General features: G+C 42.0%; 1 protein-coding gene across 1 annotated transcript in view; it reads right to left on the bottom strand.

The window, feature by feature from the left end:
* Nucleotides 1-22,067, bottom strand: part of LOC311120393 (sodium/hydrogen exchanger 3-like) — a 61,471-nt gene extending 39,404 nt beyond the window's left edge. The window contains exons 1-3 of the mRNA XM_084194996.1: nt 21,718-22,067; nt 6,699-7,001; nt 6,271-6,431 (exon numbers count right to left, since the gene is read on the bottom strand). Coding sequence (XP_084051122.1) covers nt 6,271-6,431; nt 6,699-7,001; nt 21,718-21,937 — 684 coding nt within the window. The 5' untranslated portion in view covers nt 21,938-22,067. The remainder of the gene's footprint in view (nt 1-6,270; nt 6,432-6,698; nt 7,002-21,717) is intronic.
* Nucleotides 22,068-22,819: the final 752 nt, after the last annotated feature.

Here is a 22,819-nt window from a genome sequence, read left to right as displayed (position 1 = left end):
AAATAAGTTTAGGAGTAAAAATGTGCTTAACAAATCGCAAAATAAGTTGTGTGGACTCAATAATAGCGGTTAACATGATTTTTAAATAACTACCCCATCTCTGTACCCCACACATACAATTATCTGTAAGGGCCCTCAAACGAGTAGTGAATTTCAAGCACACGTTCAACCACAAAGACCAGGGAGGTTTTTCAAGGCCTTGCAAATAAGGGAACCAATTGGTAGATGTGTAAAAAATCATAATTTAAAAAAGCAGGTGGTGAATATCCCTTTGAGCATGGTGAAGTTATTAATTAAGTTTGGATGGTGTATCAATACACCCAGTCACTACAAAGATACAGGTGTCCTTCCTAACTCAGTTGCTGGAGAGGAAGGAAACTGCTCAGAGAGGCCAATGGTGATTGAAAGAAAGTTACCGAGTTTAATGGTTGTGATATGAGAACTGAGGATGGATCAACAACATTGTAATTACTCCACAATAATAACCTAAATGACAGGAACCCTGTACAGAATACATTTTTTCCAAAACATGCATCCTGTTGTCAACAAGGCACTTTAGTAATACTGCAAAAAAATATGGCAAAGAAATTAACTTTTTAATCTGAATCCAAAGCGTTCTGTTTGGGGCAAATCCAACACAACACATCACTCAGTACACTCTTAATATTTTCAATCATGGTGGTGGCTGCATAATTTTATGGGTTGTCTTGTCATCGGCAAGGACTAGGGAGTTTTTTAGGATAAAAAGAAACAGAATACAGGCAAAATCCTTTCCAGCAGGACAATAACCTAAAACACAAGGCCAAATCTTTAATGCAGGGAAACTTAAATCCATTCTACCTCATTTCTACAAGCATGTTAAATGTGCAACCAAATGAAAAAAAACTCTGGACCACCTTTACTCCACACACAGAGACGGGTACAAAGCTCTCCCTCGTCCTCCATTTGGCAAATCTGACCATAATTATATCCTCCTGATTCCTGCTTATAAGCAAAAACTAAAGCAGGAAGCACCAGTGACTCAGTTAATAAGAAAGTGGTCAGATGACGCAGATGCTAAGCTACAGGACTGTTTTGCTAGCGCAGACTGGAATATGTTCTGGTATTCTTCCAATGGCATTGAGAAGTACACCACATCAGTCACTGGCTTCATCAATAAGTGCATCGGTGATGTCGTCCCCACAGTGACCGTACGTACATACCCCAACCAGAAGCCATGGATTACAGGCAACATCCACACTGAGCTAAAAGGTAGAGCTGCCGCTTTCAGGAGCGGGACTCTAAACCGGACGCTTATAAGAAATCCTGCGATGCCCTCCGACGAACCATCATACAGGCAAAGAGTCAATACAGGACTAAGATTGAATTGTACTACACCAGCTCCGACGCTCGTTGGATGTGGCAGGGCTTGCAAACTATTACTGACTACAAGGGGAAGCACAGCCGCGAGCTGCCCAGTGACAGGAGTTTACCAGACAAGCTAAATCACTTCTGTGCTCGCTTCGAGGCAAGCAACACTGAAGCATGCATGAGAGCATCAGCTGTTCCGGATGACTATGTGATCACGCTCTCCGTAGCCGATGTGAGTAAGACTTTTGAGCAGGTCAACATTCACAAGGCTACAGGGCCAGAATGATTACCAGGACGTGTACTCCGAGCATGCGCTGACCACCTGGCAAGCATCTTCACTAACATTTTCAACAGCCCACCATAGTCCCTGTGCCCAAGGAACACTTAGATAACCTGCCTAAATGACTACCGACCCGTAGCACTCACGTCTGTAGCCATGAAGTGCTTTGAAAGGCTGGTCATGGCTCACATCAACACCATTATCCCAGAAACCATAGACCCACTCCAATTTGCATACCGCCCCAACAGATCCACAGATGATGCAATCTCTATTGCACTCCACACTGCCCTTTCCCACCTGGACAAGAGGAACACCTACGTGAGAATGCTAGTCATTGACTACAGCTCAGTGTTCAACACCATAGTGCCCTCAAAGCTCATTACTAAGCTAAGGACCCTTGGACTAAACACCTCCCTCTGCAACTGGATCCTGGACTTCCTGACGGGCGGCCCCCAGGTGGTAAAGGTAGGTAACAACACATCTGCCACGCTGATCCTCAACACGGGAGCCCCTCAGGGGTGTGTGCTCAGTCCCTTCCTGTACTCCCTGTTCACCCATGATTGCATGGCCAGGCACGACTCCAACACCATCATTAAGTTTGCCGACGACACAACAGTGGTAGGCCTGATCACCAAAAACGATGAGACAGCCTCTAGGGAGGAGGTCAGAGACCCGGCCGTGTGGTGCCAAGATAACAACTTTTCCCTCAACATGATCAAGACAAAGGAGATTATTGTGGACTACAGGAAAAAAAAGAGGACTGAGCACGCCCCCATTCTCATCGACGGGGCTGTAGTGGAATACGTTGAGAGCTTCAAGTTCCTTGGTGTCCACATCACCAACAAACTATCATGGTCCAAACACACCAAGACAGTCATGAAGAGGGCACGACAAAGCCTATTCCCCCTCAGGAAACTGAAAACATTTGGCATGGGTCCTCAGCTCCTCAAAAAGTTATACAGCTGCACCATCGAGAGCATCCTGACTGGTTGCATCACCGCCTGGTATGGCAACTGCTCGGCCTCCGTCCGCAAGGCACTACAGAGGGTAGTGCGTTCCACCCAGTACATCACTGTGGCCAAGCTTCCTGTCATCCAGGACCTCTATACCAGGCGGTGTCAGAGGAAGGCCCTAAAAATAGTCAGTCTCCAGCCACCCTAGTCATAGACTGTACTCTCCATTACCGTAGCCCCAAGTCTAGCTCCAAAAGGCTTCTTAACAGCTAATCATGTCTTCCCAGACTTTTACGCTGCTGTTACTCTGTTTATTATCTATGCATAGTCACTTTAACTCTACCCACATGTACATATTACCTCAATTACCCCGACTAACCGGTGCCCCCTCACATTGACTCTGTACCAGTACCCCCTGTATATAGCCTCCCTACTGTTATTTTATTTTACTGCTGCTCTTTAATTATTATTATTTTTAACTTATCTCTTTTTTTACTTAACAACTGCATTGTTGGTGAAGGGCTTGTAAGTAAGCATTTCACTGTAAGGTCTACACCTGTTGTATTCGGCGCATGTGGCAAATAACATTTGATTTGATTTTAAATCTACACTGGAGTTGCTTACTAAGACGACATTGAATGTTCCTGAGTGGCTTAGTTACAGTTTTGACTTAAATCGACATGAAAATCTATGGCAAGACTATCTAAAATCTATGGCTGTCTAACAATGATCAACAATCAACTTGACAGAGCTTGAAGAATTTTAACCTTTTCACGTGTGAGTTACAAATATCTCTAACGGTCGCCCCAGCGTGAGTTTATTTTTTTATGTGTGTGATGTCAGAATGCACTTACTGTTCCAAAATATGTTTGTTACGTAACATGACAGTTAACCCACGCTGCCCTCAAACCAAGGCACTCTGCCTGCTAATTAACTATAGGCTATGGTTCAACATGTCAATTTCAAATTATTTTCTAACAAGTTTTATTTTTTAACAACAGTTTGAATTGAGGTGTGTTCCGCCTCCTCATTCATTCACATAGAAGAAGCCCATTTCACTGTTGCGGACAATTTACTTTGAGGCATTACTGAGCAGGACACACTTCTCTCTTCAATGAGAGCCCAAGCACAAACTTTTTCCTCCCTGGCACATTTTCCGGCTGGCGCCCGCATTGCCTTCACTACTGATAACAACTTTGGACTTGTGTGCGTTCCTATCAAAGTGCCTTATACGCTATCATTATAGTTTCTGTATATCATGTTGTCATTTCTACTGTAGCACACTGTATGTATGTATGGAGCATTATGTATTTACTTTTATTCAAGTTTTCAAGTACTGTTGACGAATCATGCATTCCGATTCTTGTATCGATTGTAATGGACACATATGATGTGTGTAAAATACTTTTTTGAAGGTTGTACTGATTATGATGAGCTAATGCTAAGCTAATTGCCAGCTATGTGTGGCGCCATGTTTGTTGACATCATACAATGCATTCTGGTTGTCACATAAACGTCTGTCAGGGATGATTCACTCTTCTTTCGAGTAAACTTCTGGAAGTGAATGATGAAAGTGAATGATGGTAGATGACACACCCCCTTCAACATGCATACTGCAAACAGACTCAACTCATCTTGTCAGCTCTTCTTATCATCTTTGGTTGACACAAAAAAATAAACATGGCTGCGTGCATAAACTACCCATCGTCGGAATACTTTCGATATAAGTGTTTTACTCAATTATTTCGATCACTGGTGAGGTCACCCATGATGTGTTGAATTGTAAATAGTAATTGCTATTAGCTAATTCATATTATGGTTTCTGTCAGTCGAGAGTTAGCTAAATATGACCGCTTGTGCTAGGTCACTCTTTCCTCAGTTAGCACTACGACTAATGTAGCCTACATTTTCCGGTTTGGATGAGAATTGTTACTTCTGTGAATGTCTGAACATTGCATCCAAAAATAAACTGGTCACATTGAGGACATAACGTTGTAAAGACTATGTTTGTGCAAAATGTTTCTGTGGCCAGCTCAAACGCTGACTGTTGCGTCAATCGTAACTGGACATTCTAAATAAGTGTTCTAATCACACCGGTTTGAGCGTACGCTGCAGGGACCACTGTAGAATAATCACACCTGTGTATTCGTGTCAAAGGGTTAAAAGAATAATGGGCAAATATTATACAATCCAGGTGTTTAAAGCATCTTAGAGACTTACCCAAAAAGACTCACAGCTGTAACCGCCGCCAAAGGCTTCTATAAAGTATTGACTCAGGGGTGTGAATACTTATGTAAATGAGATATTTATGCATTTGCAAATATTTCTAAAAACATGTTTTTACTTTGTCACTATGGGGTATTGTGTGTAGATGGGTGAGAAAAATACATACTGTATTTTGAATTGAGGCTGTAACACAACAAAATGTGGAATAAGTCAAGGGGTATGAATACTTTCTGAAGGTACTGTAGCATGAAAAGGATTCAGATCTTTTTGCTATAATAATCTGCGCAGAATCTCGAACAGCATTGATCACTTGCACTATGTACTTTTAAATTAATCTCAACTGCAATCCAAGTAATTTGGACAGTGATAACACATTAAGTTGTGGTAAAAATAAAGACACTTTAACTTTGTTGTGCTTTTAAATGGCTGAAACACAGTGATGACATATTTAGATGACTATTTTTTTTCCATTGGCATGTGCTTGTGCTTTTAGATGGTTCAAATAATAGTTGTAACACATTGGGAATTCAACAAACTCCGTCTGTCTTTTTGAGTGGGTGAATAGTGGTTGAAATCTCATTGATCAACATCTCAACCAAATATTACCTAAATGTCCACGTTGAAATGACGTGGTGTGCCCAGTGGGATGATATGGCCAAGTATCGCGCCATGCGTCAGGTTCAAACTGTTACAGCTTGGTCTGCGCTCCATAATGATTTAATTAGCCTACATGTCAATTTTCTTACATGAAATATGATCAACTATGACAAATTATCCTCAGCAATAACGACACGGACGTGAAAGCGTTTACAGAGGAAGCAAATGGAATGAAATGGAATTATACAAACTGTAGGCTACCAACTGAAAGGAACCTGATCAAAATGGCCTACGGGCCCTGATCAAAAGTAGTGCACTATATAGGACAGGGGTATTCAAATGCTATTTCAGAAGGTCCAACCTCACAAATTTCCTAGGATGGCAAAGGTCCAGAGGGATATTGTCATTATCGGATTGTCATAATGGGCGTAGTATGCAGATTTAAAGCTAATTTCCTGCAATTCTATAGATTTTTCCATGTCTTATGTGTGGTCATGTGATATCTAAGGGACTCAAACATTACAACAAAATCAATGGGCTGAAAAACCTAGCTAAAAACGTATGCTGACATCGGCTAGTTGATCAACTGTAATAAATAGCTCTTTAAGGTCAGCAATGACTGACATAACAAGATTAAAACTGCTGATGCCCTGCCAAATAATGAAATTGCAGCTTGTGTATTCAACTATTACATATTTCAAGAGTAAGTTGAAAGCCAGACTGAGTTCCAAAAATAAATAAATAATTGAGGCCCACGGTCCGTATTGACACCGCCTATTGTGTATGGCTGATATAGAGAAAAGGGTGCAATTTGGGACGCAACTAATAATGATGAATGAGGATAATCAAGTTTGTGAGACTGACCACTGTGACGCCGTCGTTGAGAAGGGACTCCCCAAACACCAGGATGTACAGGACTTCGTTGACATGGACCTCCTCAAACACGGCAATCACAGCCACGGGGTCCACAGCAGCAATCAGACTCCCAAACAACAACAACTGCAGGAGACCAGTGTTGATATCACCTACAGAGGCCCAGAGTAAAAGGTGTTATGATCTCAGACCTTTGATCTACCTTACACATTAACTCTGAGGACCTCACAAATGCTAGTTCCAATCATCTGAAAACTATAGAAGAACCCGTGGTCAGTTCAGGCTTTGGTTGGGCCTGTCCCAAATGGCACCCTATTCCCTATATAGTGCATTACTTTTGACCAGGGCCCTCTGGTCAAAAGTAGTACACTAGCATAGGAAATCGGGTGCTATAGGAACGCACACGTTGCCTGCCTTACCCATGGCCCCACCCAACCAGCACCCCCAAAGGGCGAGTCCCAAAGTGGCAGCGTTCCAGCAGGTGCCAATAACAGCGTAAACCAGGATGGCGCCCAAGTTGCCGAAGAACAGCTTGTTAGGCATGGAGTAGCCCGCGTCCAGGACGATCTGGGGCAGCAGGTAGAAGAAGAAGGTGAAGGGCTGCAGCCTGAAGGTCTGCACCTTGTCTGCCCCGTAGATGATGCCGCCCAGGACCCAACCGATGCAAATGAGGAGGCCGCTCTCCGGGATCACGCTGGTCAGGCTGGGGCTCAGCTGGAAAACTGTTGGTGAACAGAGTGAGACAAGGACAAAAGAGACATTCAGAGATACGTAGAGTGAATGAAAGACAAAAAGGGTCATCATTTGGTAGATTCTGGTGGAGCAAAGTCAAACAGACCTGAGCCCGGTTTCCCGAGAGCGATTTAATTTAGGCTTACAAATGTTTTAATGGTGCATTTTTCCTACAATGGCCGAAGATGTAACACTAATTTCCCAAAACACCATGCAGAGAAAACATTCCCTAAGTGCGTTGTTAAGGCATGAGTCGATACTGATTGGATCGAAAGAAAGGCAGCGCTGCTCTCGGATCAGCATTCTACCTTTCATATCTTACCTAACATTATAATTAATCCACAATTCTGACGAGGCATCAGATCCTAGAGAGATATTATCACCTATGGCTACAAATATTGAGGCGGCTTATTCTAATGCTTACCCTATAATGCACTAAATCGAGATTTGGCACATCATTGTGCACGTTACACATAATGAAATATATTGATTGAAATATATTGAAATTACAGACAGTAGCATAGAAATAGCTAAATAAAACTCAACTGAATGAACATGGAATTGATTGTAATGTCATTTAAATAATAGCTCTACAGTATGTAGCCTACACTGTATTTATATTTCTAATACAGTCATCTCGGTTTTCATTTAATCATATTTTTATCCTTCGCTGGTTAGTAACAATGTAAAGAAATTGGCAACTTTGTATTTGTATTCACATTTGTTCTGAAGTTATTGGCGGTCACAGAAAGACATATAAACATCTTGATTTTATGTTTAGTGGAAATCTTCTGAGTATAAAGTGACGCGGAAGGGCAAAAACGACAACAATCTTAGCTGTTCTACAAGTGGTCTGAGGCAGTCATTAAATAACAAGCTTCTTCAAGAGCAACTTTAGAAACAATGGTTTTGGGAAACAGCTCAGAGATTTAACAATGCTCCTACGAAGGTTCTAACGATTAATTTAGCCTTAAGATCCTTTTGGAAAACCGGGCCCTGGTTAGCATAAAGTTAAAGAAAAAATGGCAATTGGAAGAACTGTCTTCTTAAGATGGTTTTTTAAATCCGGGCCTTGCTTCATTACTCCAATGATGCCTCCAAGAGAATACATGGCCCTTGTGCTCTGCTCACTGCCTGATAAACCTATGAAGTAAAAAAATACATTTTGCATAGCCAAGTTAGCTAATTAGTTCAGGCCTCCTTACACTTTCTTGATCCCTGAGGTTGTATTCATAAAGCATCTTAGAGTAGGAGTGCTGGTCTACTGTATGTTCAGTTGTGGCTTAAAGATCCTACTGAATATTTCATGGACTGGGAGGACCTGATCATAGAACAGCATTCCTACTCTAAGACGCTTTATGAATAGGCCTACAGGCTGTGGCCTTACACTTTTTTGATTGTTGGTCAATAACGGGATCAAGATGTCCACAGGATACCATGGAGTCCGACATTGACATTTGTTCCTACCTGACAACATTATTGGGATCTACACACAGGAAGGTGTTAAAACTCAAAGCCGTAACTAAACGGTAAAGCAAAATAATTAAAATGTGTTAGGTTGCGAAACTTGCAAATGATCAACCATTTCAGAAGACTGAGAAAGTGTAGTTTTTCTGTCCTTGGAGTATGATTAACCAGCAATGTGCCGTTATAAATGTTCTCATCACTCACTCATTCTCTGGATTAGTGGAGAGAAGCACGTTTTTAATGTCGGTAATGCTTTTTCAGATTCCACACTATCATTCAGGTTACTCCTTCTTTAACTTTTATTAACATTTCAAGTACTGGTGACAAATCATGCATTCCGATTATAATGGATTATAATGGACACATATGATGTGTGTAAAATACTTTTTTGAAGGTTGTACTGATTATGATGAGTTAATGCTAAGCTATTTGCCGGTTATGTGTGGAGCTATGTTTGTTGACATCATTCAATGCATTCTGGGTGTCACATAAACATCTGTCAGACCAAAATGAGGTGAAGGCATGGTTCACTCGTCTTTTGAGTAAACTTCCGGAAGTGAATGATGGTAGAAGACACCACCCTCCCTTAGCCTTCAACATGCATACTGCAAACAGACCTAACTCATCTTGTCACATCTTCTTATCATCTTTGGTTGACGCAGAAAAACAAACATGGCAGCGCGCACAAACTCTACCCATTGTGGGATTTTTTTAGACAGTGTTTTACTCAATTATTTAACATATATTTTAGTAATTTAGCAGACGCTCTTATCCAGAGCGACTTACAGTTAGCGAGTGCATAAATTTTTCTAATACTGGCCGCCCGTGGGAATCGAACCCACAACCCTGGCGTTGCAAGCGCCATGCTCTACCAACTGAGCTACAGAGGAGGCCCAATCACTGGTGAACTCACCCTGATGTGATGAATTGTAAATAGTAATTGTTATTAGCTTATTCATATTATGGTTTCTATCTGCCAAGAGTTGACTAAATATGACCTCTTGTGTTAGCTCACGCTTTACTCAGTTAGCGCTAGGACTAATGTAGCTTATATTTTCCGATTTCAATGAGAATTGTGTTATGCTGTTGCTACTTCTGTAAATGTCTGAACATTGCATCCAAAAATAAACTGCTCAGATTGAGGACATAATGTTGTAAAGACTGTGTTTGTGCAAAATGTTTCTGTGAAAAAACAGTTTGGCCAGCTCAATCGCTGATCGTCAAACCTCAATCGTAACAAGACGTTCTAATGAAGTGTTCTAATCACACCGGTTTGAGCTTACGCTGCGGGGACCACTGTAGTATGATCACACCCGTATGTTCGTACACGTCAAAGTGTAGAAGATTCCCCTCAACTATTCTGTTTATTTATCCTACAGGACCTCGGCTCTGAAAATAAAATATTTAGCAAGTTGCAAAAGCTGTTTCAAAAGTATTTTTTTCGTTTTACAGTTGAAGTCGGAAGATTACATACACCTTAGCCAAATACATTTAAACTCAGTTTTTCACAATTCCTGACATTTAATCCTAGTAAAAATTCCCTGTTTTAGGTCAGTTAGGATCACCACTATATTTTAAGAATGTGAAATGTCTGAATAATTGTAGAGAGAATTATTTATTTCTGCTTTTTATTACTTTCATCACATTCCCAGTGGGTCAGAAGTTTACATACACTCAATTAGTATTTGGTAGCATTGCCTTTAAATTGTTTAACTTGGGTCAAACGTTTCAGGCATCCTTCCACAAGCTTCCCACAATAAGTTGGGTGAATTTTGGCCCATTCCTCCTGACAGAGCTGGTGTAACTGAGTCAGGTTTGTAGGCATTCTTGCTCGCACACGCTTTTTCAGTTCTGCCCACACATTTTCGATAGGATTGAGGTCAGGGCTTTGTGATGGCCACTCCAATACCTTGACTTTGTTGTCCTTAAGCCATTTTGCCACAACTTTGGAAGTATGCTTGGGGTCATTGTCCATTTGAAAGACCCATTTGCGACCAAGCTTTAACTTCCTGACTGATGTCTTGAGATGTTGCTTCAATATATCCACATAATTTTCCTTCCTCAAGATGCCATCTATTTTGTGAAGTGCACCAGTCCCTCCTGCAGCAAAGCACCCCCACAGCATGATGATGCCACCCCCGTGCTTCACGATTGGGATGGTGTTCTTCGGCTTGCAAGCCTTCCCCTTTTTCCTCCATATATAACGATGGTCATTATGGCCAAACAGTTCTATTTTTGTTTCATCAGACCAGAGGACATTTCTCCAAAAAGTACGATCTTTGTCCCCATGTGCAGTTGCAAACCGTAGTCTGGCTTTTCTATGGCGGTTTTGGAGCAGTGGCTTCTTCCTTGCTGAGTGGCCTTTCAGGTTACTGTGGATATAGATACTTTTGTACCTGTTTCCTCCAGCATCTTCACAAGTTCCTTTGCTGTTGTTCTGGGATTGATTTGCACTTTTCGCACCAAAGTACGTTAATCTCTAGGAGACAGAATGCATCTTCTTCCTGAGCAGTATGACGGCTGCGTGGTCCCATGGTGTTTATACTTGCGTACTATTGTTTGTACAGATGAACGTGGTACCTTCAGGCGTTTGGAAATTGCTCCCAAGGACGAACCAGACTTGTGGAGGTCTACAATCTTTATTCTGAGGTCTTAGCTGATTTCTTTTGATTTTCCCATGATGTCAAGCAAAGAGGCATTGAGTTTGAAGGTAGGCCTTGAAATACATCCACAGGTACACCTCCAATTGACTCAAATGGTGCAAATTAGCCTATCAGAAGCTTCTAAAGCCATGACATAATTTTCTGGAATTTTCCAAGCTGTTTAAAGGCACAGTCAACTAAGTGTATGTAAACTTCTGACCCACTGGAATTGTGATACAGTGAATTATAAGTGAAATAATCGGTCTGTAAACAATTGTTGGAAAAATTACTTGTGTCATGCACAGATCAGATGTCCTAACCGACTTGCTAAAACTATAGTTTGTTTAAAAGAAATTTGTGGAGTGGTTGAAAAACTAGTTTTAATGACTCCAACCTAAGTGTATGTAAACTTCCGACTTCAACTGTATGTGTAACTTATACTCAAGTGATTCATCACCAACACTCCAGATCTGGGATAAGTTAGTTAAATGATAAGTAAACAATAGATAACCAGTACCCACGCTTTTGTTAAAATAATTTTTCCTTCATGACATTAATGGTAATATCTCCCGAGTGGCGCAGTGGTCTAAGGCACTGCATCGCAGTGCTAGCTGTGCCACTAGAGATCCTGGTTCGAATCCAGGCTCTGTCGTAGCCGGCCGTGACCGGGAGACCCATGGGGCGGCGCACAATTGGCCCAGCGTCGTCTAGGGTAGGGGAGGGAATGGCCGGCATGGATGTAGCTCAGTTGGTAGAGCATGGCGTTTGCAACGCCAGGGTTGCGGGTTCGATTCCCACGGGGGTATGAAAAAAAAAAATGTATGCACTCACTAACTGTAAGTCGCTCTGGATAAGAGCGTCTGCTAAATGACTAAAAAAAAAAAAAAAAAAAATAAAAAAAAAAAATAATAAAAAAAAAATAACTAAAATGTAAAATGTAAACAGCGTGTTGCCTTGATAACACTGACAAGGGCTGCAAATGCTAGAGAGTAGTGGCATTATGTTGGGCCTATTTATGGCACAAATGCTTCACAAAACACAGCTTTCGTTCTCACTGGATGATATTGCCTGCTTCCTTTGATCTGTCTGATGTTTACAATTGGCCCATCGTCGTCCGGGTTAGGGGAGTGTTTGGTCGGCCAGGATGTCCTTTTCCCATCACGCTATAGCTGACACGGTCGCCAGTTGTACGACGTTTCCTCTGACACTTTGGTACGGATGGCTTCCGGGTTAAACGAGCAGTGTGTCAAGAAGCAGTGTGGCTTGGCAGGGTTGTGTTTCGGAGGACGCATGGCTCTTGACCTTTGCCTCTCCCGAGTCCGTACGGGAGTTGCAACGATGGGACAAGACTGTAACTACCAATTGGATATCATGAAAAAGGGGTAAAAAAAATGCATAAAAAAATGTATCTCCTTTGAAATGAGACCCAAATTATACATGGAAGGTCAGAGTCTAAGAAATTATTTTTTATGTTTTATGATCATGAAAGAGTAATCTTCCTTGAGTCCAGGCCACATAGAAAGTCATTACAACTTTCACAGCCTTTGCCAAATCTGTCTGCCAGCATCATTGTGAATGATACCAACTCTGCAATATCTTCCCTGACATAGCAGTTTTGTGTCTGTAACATTATTTTGAACTGTGGCAGAAGTGGACCCTGGATTTGGTATGTATTCTTTCATCTCCTTTTATTTGATCTCAACTGCTCTCCACAAAAGTTCAGAACACCAAATTAAAACATTAATTTATCAATCTTCATTAGGAACTAAATCAAATCAGGCCCCACTCTCTAACAGTGAATCTGCAGCTGGTCATCTAATCCTCAAGACCCCTGAGCTGACTGCACCCACCTGTATGCATACACATTTTGGATACCCCAGCCACCAGTATCCATAAGGTGATGAGGTAGGGGGCTTCCACATGGTGCCATTTAAATGTCACGATTTGTATCCCTGAGAGGCTGGACCCATGGTCCCCTCCAGCCTGGCTGTGGTTCGATCCCACCACCCCTAGCTCTGGATGCGACCCCTGGGGTGCTCCCACCTCTGTACCCTCAACTATCAGGCCCACAGTACAAGTCAGCAACAATGCCCCCAGCAGCCAGAGGCAAGTTATGCATGGCATTTCACCAAATAAATAGATAAATAAATAATGGAGCAGAATTTGTTCTCGGGGTTCTTTGAGAGTCCTGAGAACGTATTTGGCCTCTCCTGATGCCCTACGCTCCGAGAGGTTCAGGGTATTCTTGTCCCAGCATCACATAGATATCTGGAGCCAAACTGTAGTACAGACTGTTCAGCCCAGCCGGACAGAATGTTACGTTTCTGTCCCTCTTCTCTCCTCTCCTCTCTTCTCCTCTCTGACGGTGGCACAGTCTCTCTCTCTCTCTCTCTCTCTCTCTCTCTCTCTCTCTCTCTCTCTCTCTCTCTCTCTCTCTCTCTCAGATGACCTGCTCAATGCTCAGGTCACAGTGGTGTGGGCCGGGCCGGTGTCTGAGGGCAATGGTGCAGTGAGGGCAGAGGTGCACTGAATAACAGGCTCAACCGTTTATATGTCCTCTCAAGGTGGAAGGGTGTGGAGGGAAGAAAGAGGAAATACAGTACCTCCTCTTTAGGGCATCTGCTCTTGGTTACTCAGTCACATTGAGCAGTGTCTGCATTGCTTGGCTTCGGTTCCTCAGTCTCTATTGCACTCAGTCAAGGGCAGAGACTACTATGGCACTCTCAAGGAGAAAACTTCATCCTAATGTGTGCTTTCAAGTCGGATTAAAAAGTTGTTACATTGGATCTGTGGGTTTTGTTGTGGAATTTCAGTTCATTGTTTGCCTGGCTCCAGAGGGCTGTTTCATGCCCACATTCTGACTGAGGTGTGTGCACATGGGACAATACATCTGTGGGTGTAAACTTAGGGACATTGTGTATTTGTATGTATTCCATAACATTGTTGATATACAACAAAAACTTGTCAAGTAGGAAACAATGGCATCATGTATTTGTGATGTAAACACTGTTGCCATTCTGGTGAACTCCATAGTGATGATGTTGTTTCGGGTCAGGAGCTGGGTCCAGAGGCATCATGACTTGGTTTTACTATCTGTCACTTATTGGTTAGTTACTGTGCTCAAATAGCATAACAAATATGACTCTTTACCCAGGGGGCACAGGTAATCCAACTGACATTTTCTTTTTTTAATGGAATTGTTTGTAATATGTGTATTACGTAGCTCCTGAGTGGCGCAGTGGTCTAAGGCACTGCATCGCAGTGCAAACTGTGCCACTAGAGATCCTGGTTCGAATCCAGGCTCTGTCGCAGCCGGCCGCGACCGGGAGACCCATGGGGCGGCGCACAATTGGCCCAGCGTCGTCCAGGGTAGGGGAGGGAATGGCCGGCAGGGATGTAGCTCAGTTGATAGAGCATGGCGTTTGCAACGCCAGGGTTGTGGGTTCGATTCCCACGGGGGGGCAAGTATAAAAAAAAAAAGATATGTATTCACTAACTGTAAGTCGCTCTGGATAAGAGCGTCTGCTAAATGACTAAAATGTAATGTAATATGTATAAGTGAATAATCATAAGTCAGTATACACTGAGTAAACAAAACATTTAGAACTGCTCTTTCCATGACATAGACTGACCAGGTAAATCCAGGTGAAAGCTATGATCCCTTATTGATGCCACTTGTTAAATCCACTTCAAATCAGTATAGATGAAGGGGGAAGAGACAGGTTAAAGAAGGATTTTTAAGCCTTGAGACAATTGAGACATGGATTGTGTATGTGTGCCATTCAGAGGGTGAATGGGCAATACAAAATATTTAAGTGCCTTTAAACGGGGTATGGTAGGAGGTGCCAGACGTACCGGTTTGAGTCAAGAACTGCAACGCTACTGGGTTTTTCACACTAAACAGTGGTGCATCTCAATATTAGGAAGATGTTCTTAATGTTTTGTACACTCAGTGTATGTGACAGTATATGTGAACATATACTGACTTTATTCAGCAGTCAATGTAGCACATATCACAAGTGCTCACATAGATAGGCCTGTTGTACTTAGAAAGGCCTAACAGGTGGACATTTTCACATTGTCTGGAAGTGTTTCGAAACTGCAACCATGACAGACCCTATGAGTAATCTATTTTCACAAATTATAAATGATAAGTCAAATGTTATTTTAACATAAAGTAAAGTTGGATTTATCATGATCTACTTTATTTACTGCCAAATGTTTAGCTCCATTGCTAAATAGGGTGGGAAAAGATGGCATGCATCAGTTCACATTATTAGCCATATTAATTAACTAATGTCCCAATGTATAATTTTAACCAGCGCCCGGCCTGCCATTTAGCCTTTAAAATGTTAAACATGACCTTGGCCTTGAGGCCCATGTTCCTCCAAGCATGTATAAGTATGCACTTTTTAACACCTGAATAAAAAGGTTCAGTCTTGGCAAGATGGAAAGGTTAGACAAAGGACATTTTTGGGCCTGAAGTTGCAGACACAGTACATATTCTTGTGGAATGAAAAGTTGTATCTTTGTAGTGTATATTGCAAAGTTGCTAAGTTCATACTGGTTACAATTGAGTCACTACGAGCCATAGCATTCAGTTTTATTTTTAACCCTTCAGTTTTTCTGCTACTAATGCCTTGTGGGGGGGGGGGGGGCACCTACTGCAACCTCTAGGAAATCATAATGTTTTGAAGTTGTTTAGAGCACACAGCGCTTCACACTATTTGAGTTAAAGAGAGATGCGTGCTGGCAGCTGGAAATAAAACATTTTCCATCAAGAATAATTTCAAAAAATTCTCGATTAGTTACGATACTCATTTTGTCCGAGTACTCGGCCCACCCCTAGTTTTCACTCCAATCGGCTTTAAAATCTATGGCAAGACTTGAAAATGGCTGTCGAACAATGATCAACAACCAACTTGACAGAGCTTGAAGAATTTTTTTAAGAATCATGTGCAAATATTGTAAAATCCAGGTGTGCAAAGCTCTTAGAGACTTACCCAGATAGACTCACAGCTGTAATCGCTGCCAAAGGTGATTCCAACATGTATAGACACAGGGAGTTGAATACTTATCTAATCAAGATACAGTATATTAGTGTTCTATTTTCCATATACAGTACCAGTCAAAAGTTTGGACACACCTACTCATTCAAGGATTTTTCTTGATTTTTACTATTTTCCACATTTTAGAATAATAGTGAAGACATCAAAACTATGAAATAACACATATGGAATCATGTAGTAACCCAAAAAGTGTTAAACAAATCTAAATATATTTAATATTTGAGATTCTTCAAAGTAGCCACCCTTTGCCTTGATGACAGCTTTGCACACTCTTGGCATTTTCTCAACCATCTTCATGAGGTAGTCACCTGGAACGCATTTCAATTAACAGGTGTGCCTTCTTAAAAGTTAATTTGTGGAATTTATTTCCTTCTTAATGCATTTGAGCCAATCAGTTGTGTTGTGACAAGGTAGGGGTGGTATACAGAAGATAGCCCTATTTGGTAAAAGACCAAGTCCATATTATGGCAAGAATAGCTCAAATAAGCAAAGAGAAACGACAGTCCATCATTACTTTAAGACATGAAGTAAAAATGTAAAGAACTTTGAAAGTTTCTTCAAGTGCAGTTGCAAAAAAACATCAAGCGATATGATGAAGCTGGCTCTCATGAGGACCGCCACAGAAAAGGAAGAACCATAGTTACCTCTGCTGCAGAAGATAAGTTCATTAGAGTTAACTGCACCTCAGATTGCAGGCCAAATAAATGCTTCACAGAGTTCAGTTAACAGACACATCTCAACATCAACTGTTCAGAGGAGACTGCGTGAATCAGGCCTTCATGGTCGAATTGCTGCAAGGAAACCACTACTAAAGGACAACAATAATAAGAAGAGACATGCTTGGGCCAAGAAACACAAGCAATGGACATTAGACCGGTGGAAATCTGTCCTTTGGTCTGATGAGTCCAAATTTGAGATTTTTGGTTCCAACCGGCGTGTCTTTAGGAGACACGGAGTAGGTGAACGGATGATCTCCACGTGTGGTTCCCACCGTGAGGCATGGGGGAGGAGGTGTGATGGTGTGGGGGTGCTTTGCTGGTGACACTGTTTGTGATTTATTTAGAATTCAAGGCATACTTAACCAGCATGGCTACCACAGCATTCTGCAGCGATACGCCATCCCATCTGGTTTGTGCTTAGTGGGACTATCATTTGTTTTTCAACAGGACAATGACCCAAAACACACCTCCAGGCTGTGTAAGGGCTATTTGACCAAGAAGGGGAGTGATGGAGTGCTGCATCAGATGACCTGGCCTCCACAATCACCCAACCTCAACCCAATTGAGATGGTTGGGATTGAGTTGGACCGCAGAGTAAAGGAAAAGTAGCCAACAAGTGCTCAGCATATGTGGGAACTCCTTCAAGACTCCATATGTGTTATTTCATAGTTTTGATGTCTTCACTATTATTCTACAATGTAGAAAATAGTAAAAAATAAAGAAACACTTGAATGAGTAGGTGTGTCCAAACTTTTGACTGGTAATGTATGTATATATATATATATTTCTTCCACTTTTACATTACAGAGTATTTTGTGGCGATCATTGAAAATAAATGACAATTAAATCCATTTTAATCCCACTTTGTAATAACAAAATGTGGAAAAAATCAAGGGGTGTGAATACTTTGTGAAGGCACAGTGTATGCACATTTACACAAACACACATAAAGTGTAATCAATGTCACATCTCAATTATGTCTGTTGTGAACACTCACATTGCTAATGACTACCATGTCACCACAACAAACGAGACCTAAACACAACACAACACGGTAGATGCTCCATTACCTTTAACCATTAACCTTCAAAAGATGACACTCCATAACTCATATCTGTACATACATACGCATATACCTTAGCACAAATTACATTATCACTTGCCAGAATCAAAGTTCTCCTTTACCTTATGACTCAGGGTAAAGTAAAGCGTAACCAAACAAACTCTCAGAGTGTGAATAGAGGGTGGCAATCTATGGTACGATGAAATACTATAAAGATGAGTAGCCCGGGGAAGGGGATGTACATCAGAGGAGGCTCCTCAGAGGAGGAAGAGGACCATCCTCCTCATTGAAATAGTGAAACATTTAAAAAGTTATCCTTTTTAGATAAAACTACACTAAATACATTCATATCAAATCAAATTTTATTTGCCACATGCGCCGAATACAGCAGGTGTAGACATTACCGTGAAATGCTTACTTATAGCCCTTAACCAACAATGCATTTATTTCTTAATAAAAAAGTAAAATAAAACAACAACAAAAAAGCGTTGAGAAAAAAAGAGCAGAAGTAAAATAAAATAACAGTAGGGAGGCTATATACAGGGGGGTACCGGTGCAGAGTCAATGTGCGGGGGCACCGGCTAGTTGAGGTAGTTGAGGTAATATGTACATGTGGGTAGAGTTAAAGTGACTATGCATAAATAATTAACAGAGTGGCAGCAGCATAAAAAGATGGGGTGGGGGTGCAAATAGTCTGGGTAGCCATGATTAGCTGTTCAGGAGTCTTATGGCTTGGGGGTAGAAGCTGTTGAGAAGCCTTTTGGACCTAGACTTTGGTACCGCTTGCCGTGCAGTAGCAGAGAGAACAGTCTATGACTAGGGTGGCTGGAGTCTTTGACAATTTTGAGGGCCTTCCTTCGACACCGCCTGGTATAGAGGTCCTGGATGGCAGGAAGCTTGGCCCCAGTGATGTACTGGGCCGTACGCACTACCCTCTGTAGTGCCTTGCAGTCGGAGGCCGAGCAGTTGCCATACCAGGCGGTGATGCAACCAGTCAGGATGCTCTCAATGGTGCAGCTGTATAACTTTTTGAGGATCAGCATGGCAGATGTGTTGTTACCTACCCTTTCACCAAATAATTAATTAAAACACACTGTTTTTCAGTGAAGGTCTATAGTAACTTCAACAGCAATCTCTGGGGTAGCATTATGGTGTAGCAGGAGGACAGCTAGCTTCCATTTTCCTCTGGCTACATCGACTTCAATACAAAACCTAGGAGGCTCGCAGGCCTCACCCCCTTCCATAGACCTACATGATAATTATGACCACTTCCGGAGGACGACCTCCAACCAATCAATGCTTTTGCAGTATGAACTGACATGTTGTCCATCCAATCATGAGATTAGGATCAGAGAATGAACCTAGTGTGTTGTATTGGGGTTGTGCCGCAGAGCATTATGGGGGGTTCTATGTGTTGAGAAGCTTGGTGAGTTGTTGACATTGTTGGATAGAGATTGAGAGTGAAAAGTGATAGTTGAGCATTTTTAGCATATTATTCAATTCAAATTAGTTTCTTCAAATTACAGGAGATGGAGGAGGTATATTATAAATGGTTTTCTTGGTTTTAGAACTTTATTTTTGTGTCCAGTTGCCTTGCTAACTTCAGTAGCAAGTAGCAGTAGCTAGCAGTCAGTGCGAGCATGGCACCAGAATGGCAAATGCTACCGTAAATGCTGTGGACTTTTTGTTGAAGAACCCCTTTCATTCTCTGGGGTACATGGAAAAGGTGCAAATTAAAACCGAGGGTCGACCTCTGCCTGAGATCAGTTTCATGAAGAAGGATGAAAAGGTGAGGGTGTTCAATACCAATTGGTATCAACAGTATAGCTGGTTAACAGGGAGCCTTTCATCAAGCCGCCTATATTGCTGGCCTTGCCTGCTTTTTGGAAAGCCTTGGGCGAAAGGGGGGTACAGTGACCTGAAGAACATCGATCATTCAGCTAAACGGCATAACAAAAGCAGGAAGCATATAAATGCCCACATCAGATTCAAGCTTCTGGGAAAAAGCCGCATCGATCATGTAAATGGACGAAAGTCTGTGTATTCAAATTGAGCAACACAACGAGAAAGTAAGAAGAAACAGGGATGTTCTCAAGCGGCTTATCGACACCACTGCATATTTGGGCATGTTAGGGCAACTACAAGGAGCTTGCAGAGGTAATTGCCCGTTACGATGCTTTACTTGCTGAACATATGGAACTTTCGACTGTCTTTTCTGGGATGTCGAAATCAATTCAGAATGATTTGATAGCTTCCATCGCATCTCCATTAAAAGTGAGATTAAAGAGAGGTTGACGCAGCGCATTACTCGTGCGCGTTCAAGTAGGCTTTCCACTTTCCTTCTGTATTTATTTAGAAAAGGTACACATAATCACTCCGGACAGACACAAGCAAACAATCAATACATAAATGTTGCAGCAGCCTAGGCTACACCTAAACATTAGAGATCTGACATGCTGTACGATACTATTTTTTCAGTCTGATCAACTGTAGGCTACTAATAATAGCAGCTGCATACAGCCTATGCAACCTGTCCATCTGGTCAGGGCAAATAAATAGGTAATGTTATGTATTTATAGTCCATTTGTGTGTCAGGATAAAATGTGAATGTGATCAAATTTGGTTTATATTCCAATTTGAGCTGGCTAGGCTGCCTATACATTTTCAATCCAAAAATAATTAGCTGTAATTAATCAATCAACATAATAGTGATGACAGATGTGAGTACATTTTTTATTAGGCCTGCATGATGCAAACATGCATTAAGCAAGCTCAGCCCTGTGAGTTCTATTGTCTATCAGTTGTTATCTCTGTGTCTGGGTCGAGGAAATACCCCTCTTAATCTAGTCTAAATATAATGAATATGAACAAGTATAAGGTTGCTGCAGTTTGACAGGGTTGTCTTCCCCCCCAGGGCCAGGAGTTTATTTCAGGAGTAAAAAAAAAAATATGTGACCTGATTAGGAACAACTGGTCCCGTCATAGCCTTGTCACTAGTCTGCTTGCAGTTGTTAGTTATTGTCAGGTATGTGGATGATCAAGGCTTTATTCAGGAATGTTTCTTTGGCTACTTTGATGTGTCAAGAGGTGAGATGAGCAGTCTGTGTTTGACTTTGTGAATTCTGATATGTCTGAGTTTAACTTCATGGAGAAACTCGTTGCCCAAACCTACGATGGTGCAGCTGTAATGGAATGTATCTGCTATTTGTATTTACAGCTAAGTCCCCTCCTGTTCCCTGATTAAGAGGTGATGACCACTCCACTCCACTACCATTGTCAACTCTCTCCTGACATGAACTGAAGCCACGTCTCATGTGCCCGCTCATTCACTGGCCCATATCAATTTTCTCTCATTACTGTATGGAGAGTCAATCACACACACAAACGCAATCACATTATTACACATCAATGATTTTGCTTGGACTAACTCATTCTTAGATGTTTTGTGTAACTGTGTAGTGTATTGTGTTATTGGTTTTTGTCTTCCCAGTCAAATCCTGTCTTGCCCTCAGTGGAAGATTGAGCTCTTCTCCAACGCCATCCATCCATGATGAGCCTGTCCTGCACTGAAGCCTATGAACACCTCAACCCCTGTCCTGCACTGATGTCAAGCCTCTGAACACCCCAACTCATGCCTCATACCCTCATTGTTGTCTCCGTGTGTTCCGAGCCTATACCGTGGGTCTCCCATCCTCCTCAATTTTTCAAGTCACCAGCCTCCACTGATGTACATGTATGGTACTCACCGAGTTTGCAGAGCCAGCTGACCAGGATCCAGAGTGCCACCAGGTATGGGAAATGAATTTCCTCCCACTTCCAGATAACGATGGGCAGGGTGGTGATAGGATCTTTTGTTCCATTTCCTGTGCTTTGTTCTTCATTCCTTGCCTGAGATGCCAGGCTGGGCCTACTAATGGCAAGCAGTACCATCACCAGGAAGAACGTGGAGCGCCACAGAACTGGCATCTTGGAGCTGGATGCTTTTCAAATCTTGAGCTTTGATCAATTTTGGTGTGTGTCTCTCTCTCCCTCTCTGTACTCTCTCACTGACTCTCTGGATTGTCAGTGCTGGCCCTAAGTATGTTTGCTCCCCTCTGTCCTAGCTCAGGCTAGAACACACCTTTTCACTGCAGGTGAATGTCCCTCCCACTCTTTAGCCAGACCGGCTAGTTGGGCCACTTCTTCAATGGCAGGGTGCAGTTCTGCACAACCGTACCACCCTCTTGGTATTCATTGGCTCAGGACACCAGAGGCGTCATGCACATAGGGGTCAGAGAGGCACGTGCCCCCTCAGATTTGTCCTGTTAAAAAAATATGTTGTTGTTGTTTTTTCTCTGTAAAATAACTATCCACCTAGCACTTTTATGAAGTTTGATTTACTATTTGTATTTCTTTGTATTTATTAGGGATTCCCATGAGCTACTCTTCCTGGGGTCCAAACACATTAAGGCACTTACATCACACATAAAACAAAAGATAAAACAGTACATCATATAACATTATTACACCTCTACATATCTACAATACAAAATGTATTATACCACCATACAACAATGTACGTGTGGGTAGAGTGTGTGTGCTAGCATGTGTGTGCGTATGAGTGTCTGTACCTGTGTGTGTGTCTCTTCTGTATTTTTTAATCTGATTCTACTGCTTGCATTAGTTACCTGATGTGGAATAGAGTTCCATGTAGTAATGGCTCTATGTAATACTGTGCACCTCCCATAGTCTGTTCTGGACTTGGGGATTGTGAAGATACCTCTGGTGACATGTCTTGTGGGGTATGCATGGGGTCCGAGCTGTGTGCTAGTAGTTTAAACAGACAGCTCGGTGCATTCAGCTTGTCAA

Source organism: Coregonus lavaretus, assembly GCF_964263955.1.
Source record: "Coregonus lavaretus genome assembly, contig: HAP1_SCAFFOLD_986, whole genome shotgun sequence".
Lineage (NCBI taxonomy): Eukaryota > Metazoa > Chordata > Actinopteri > Salmoniformes > Salmonidae > Coregonus > Coregonus lavaretus.
This window is presented reverse-complemented; position numbering and strand designations above follow the sequence as displayed.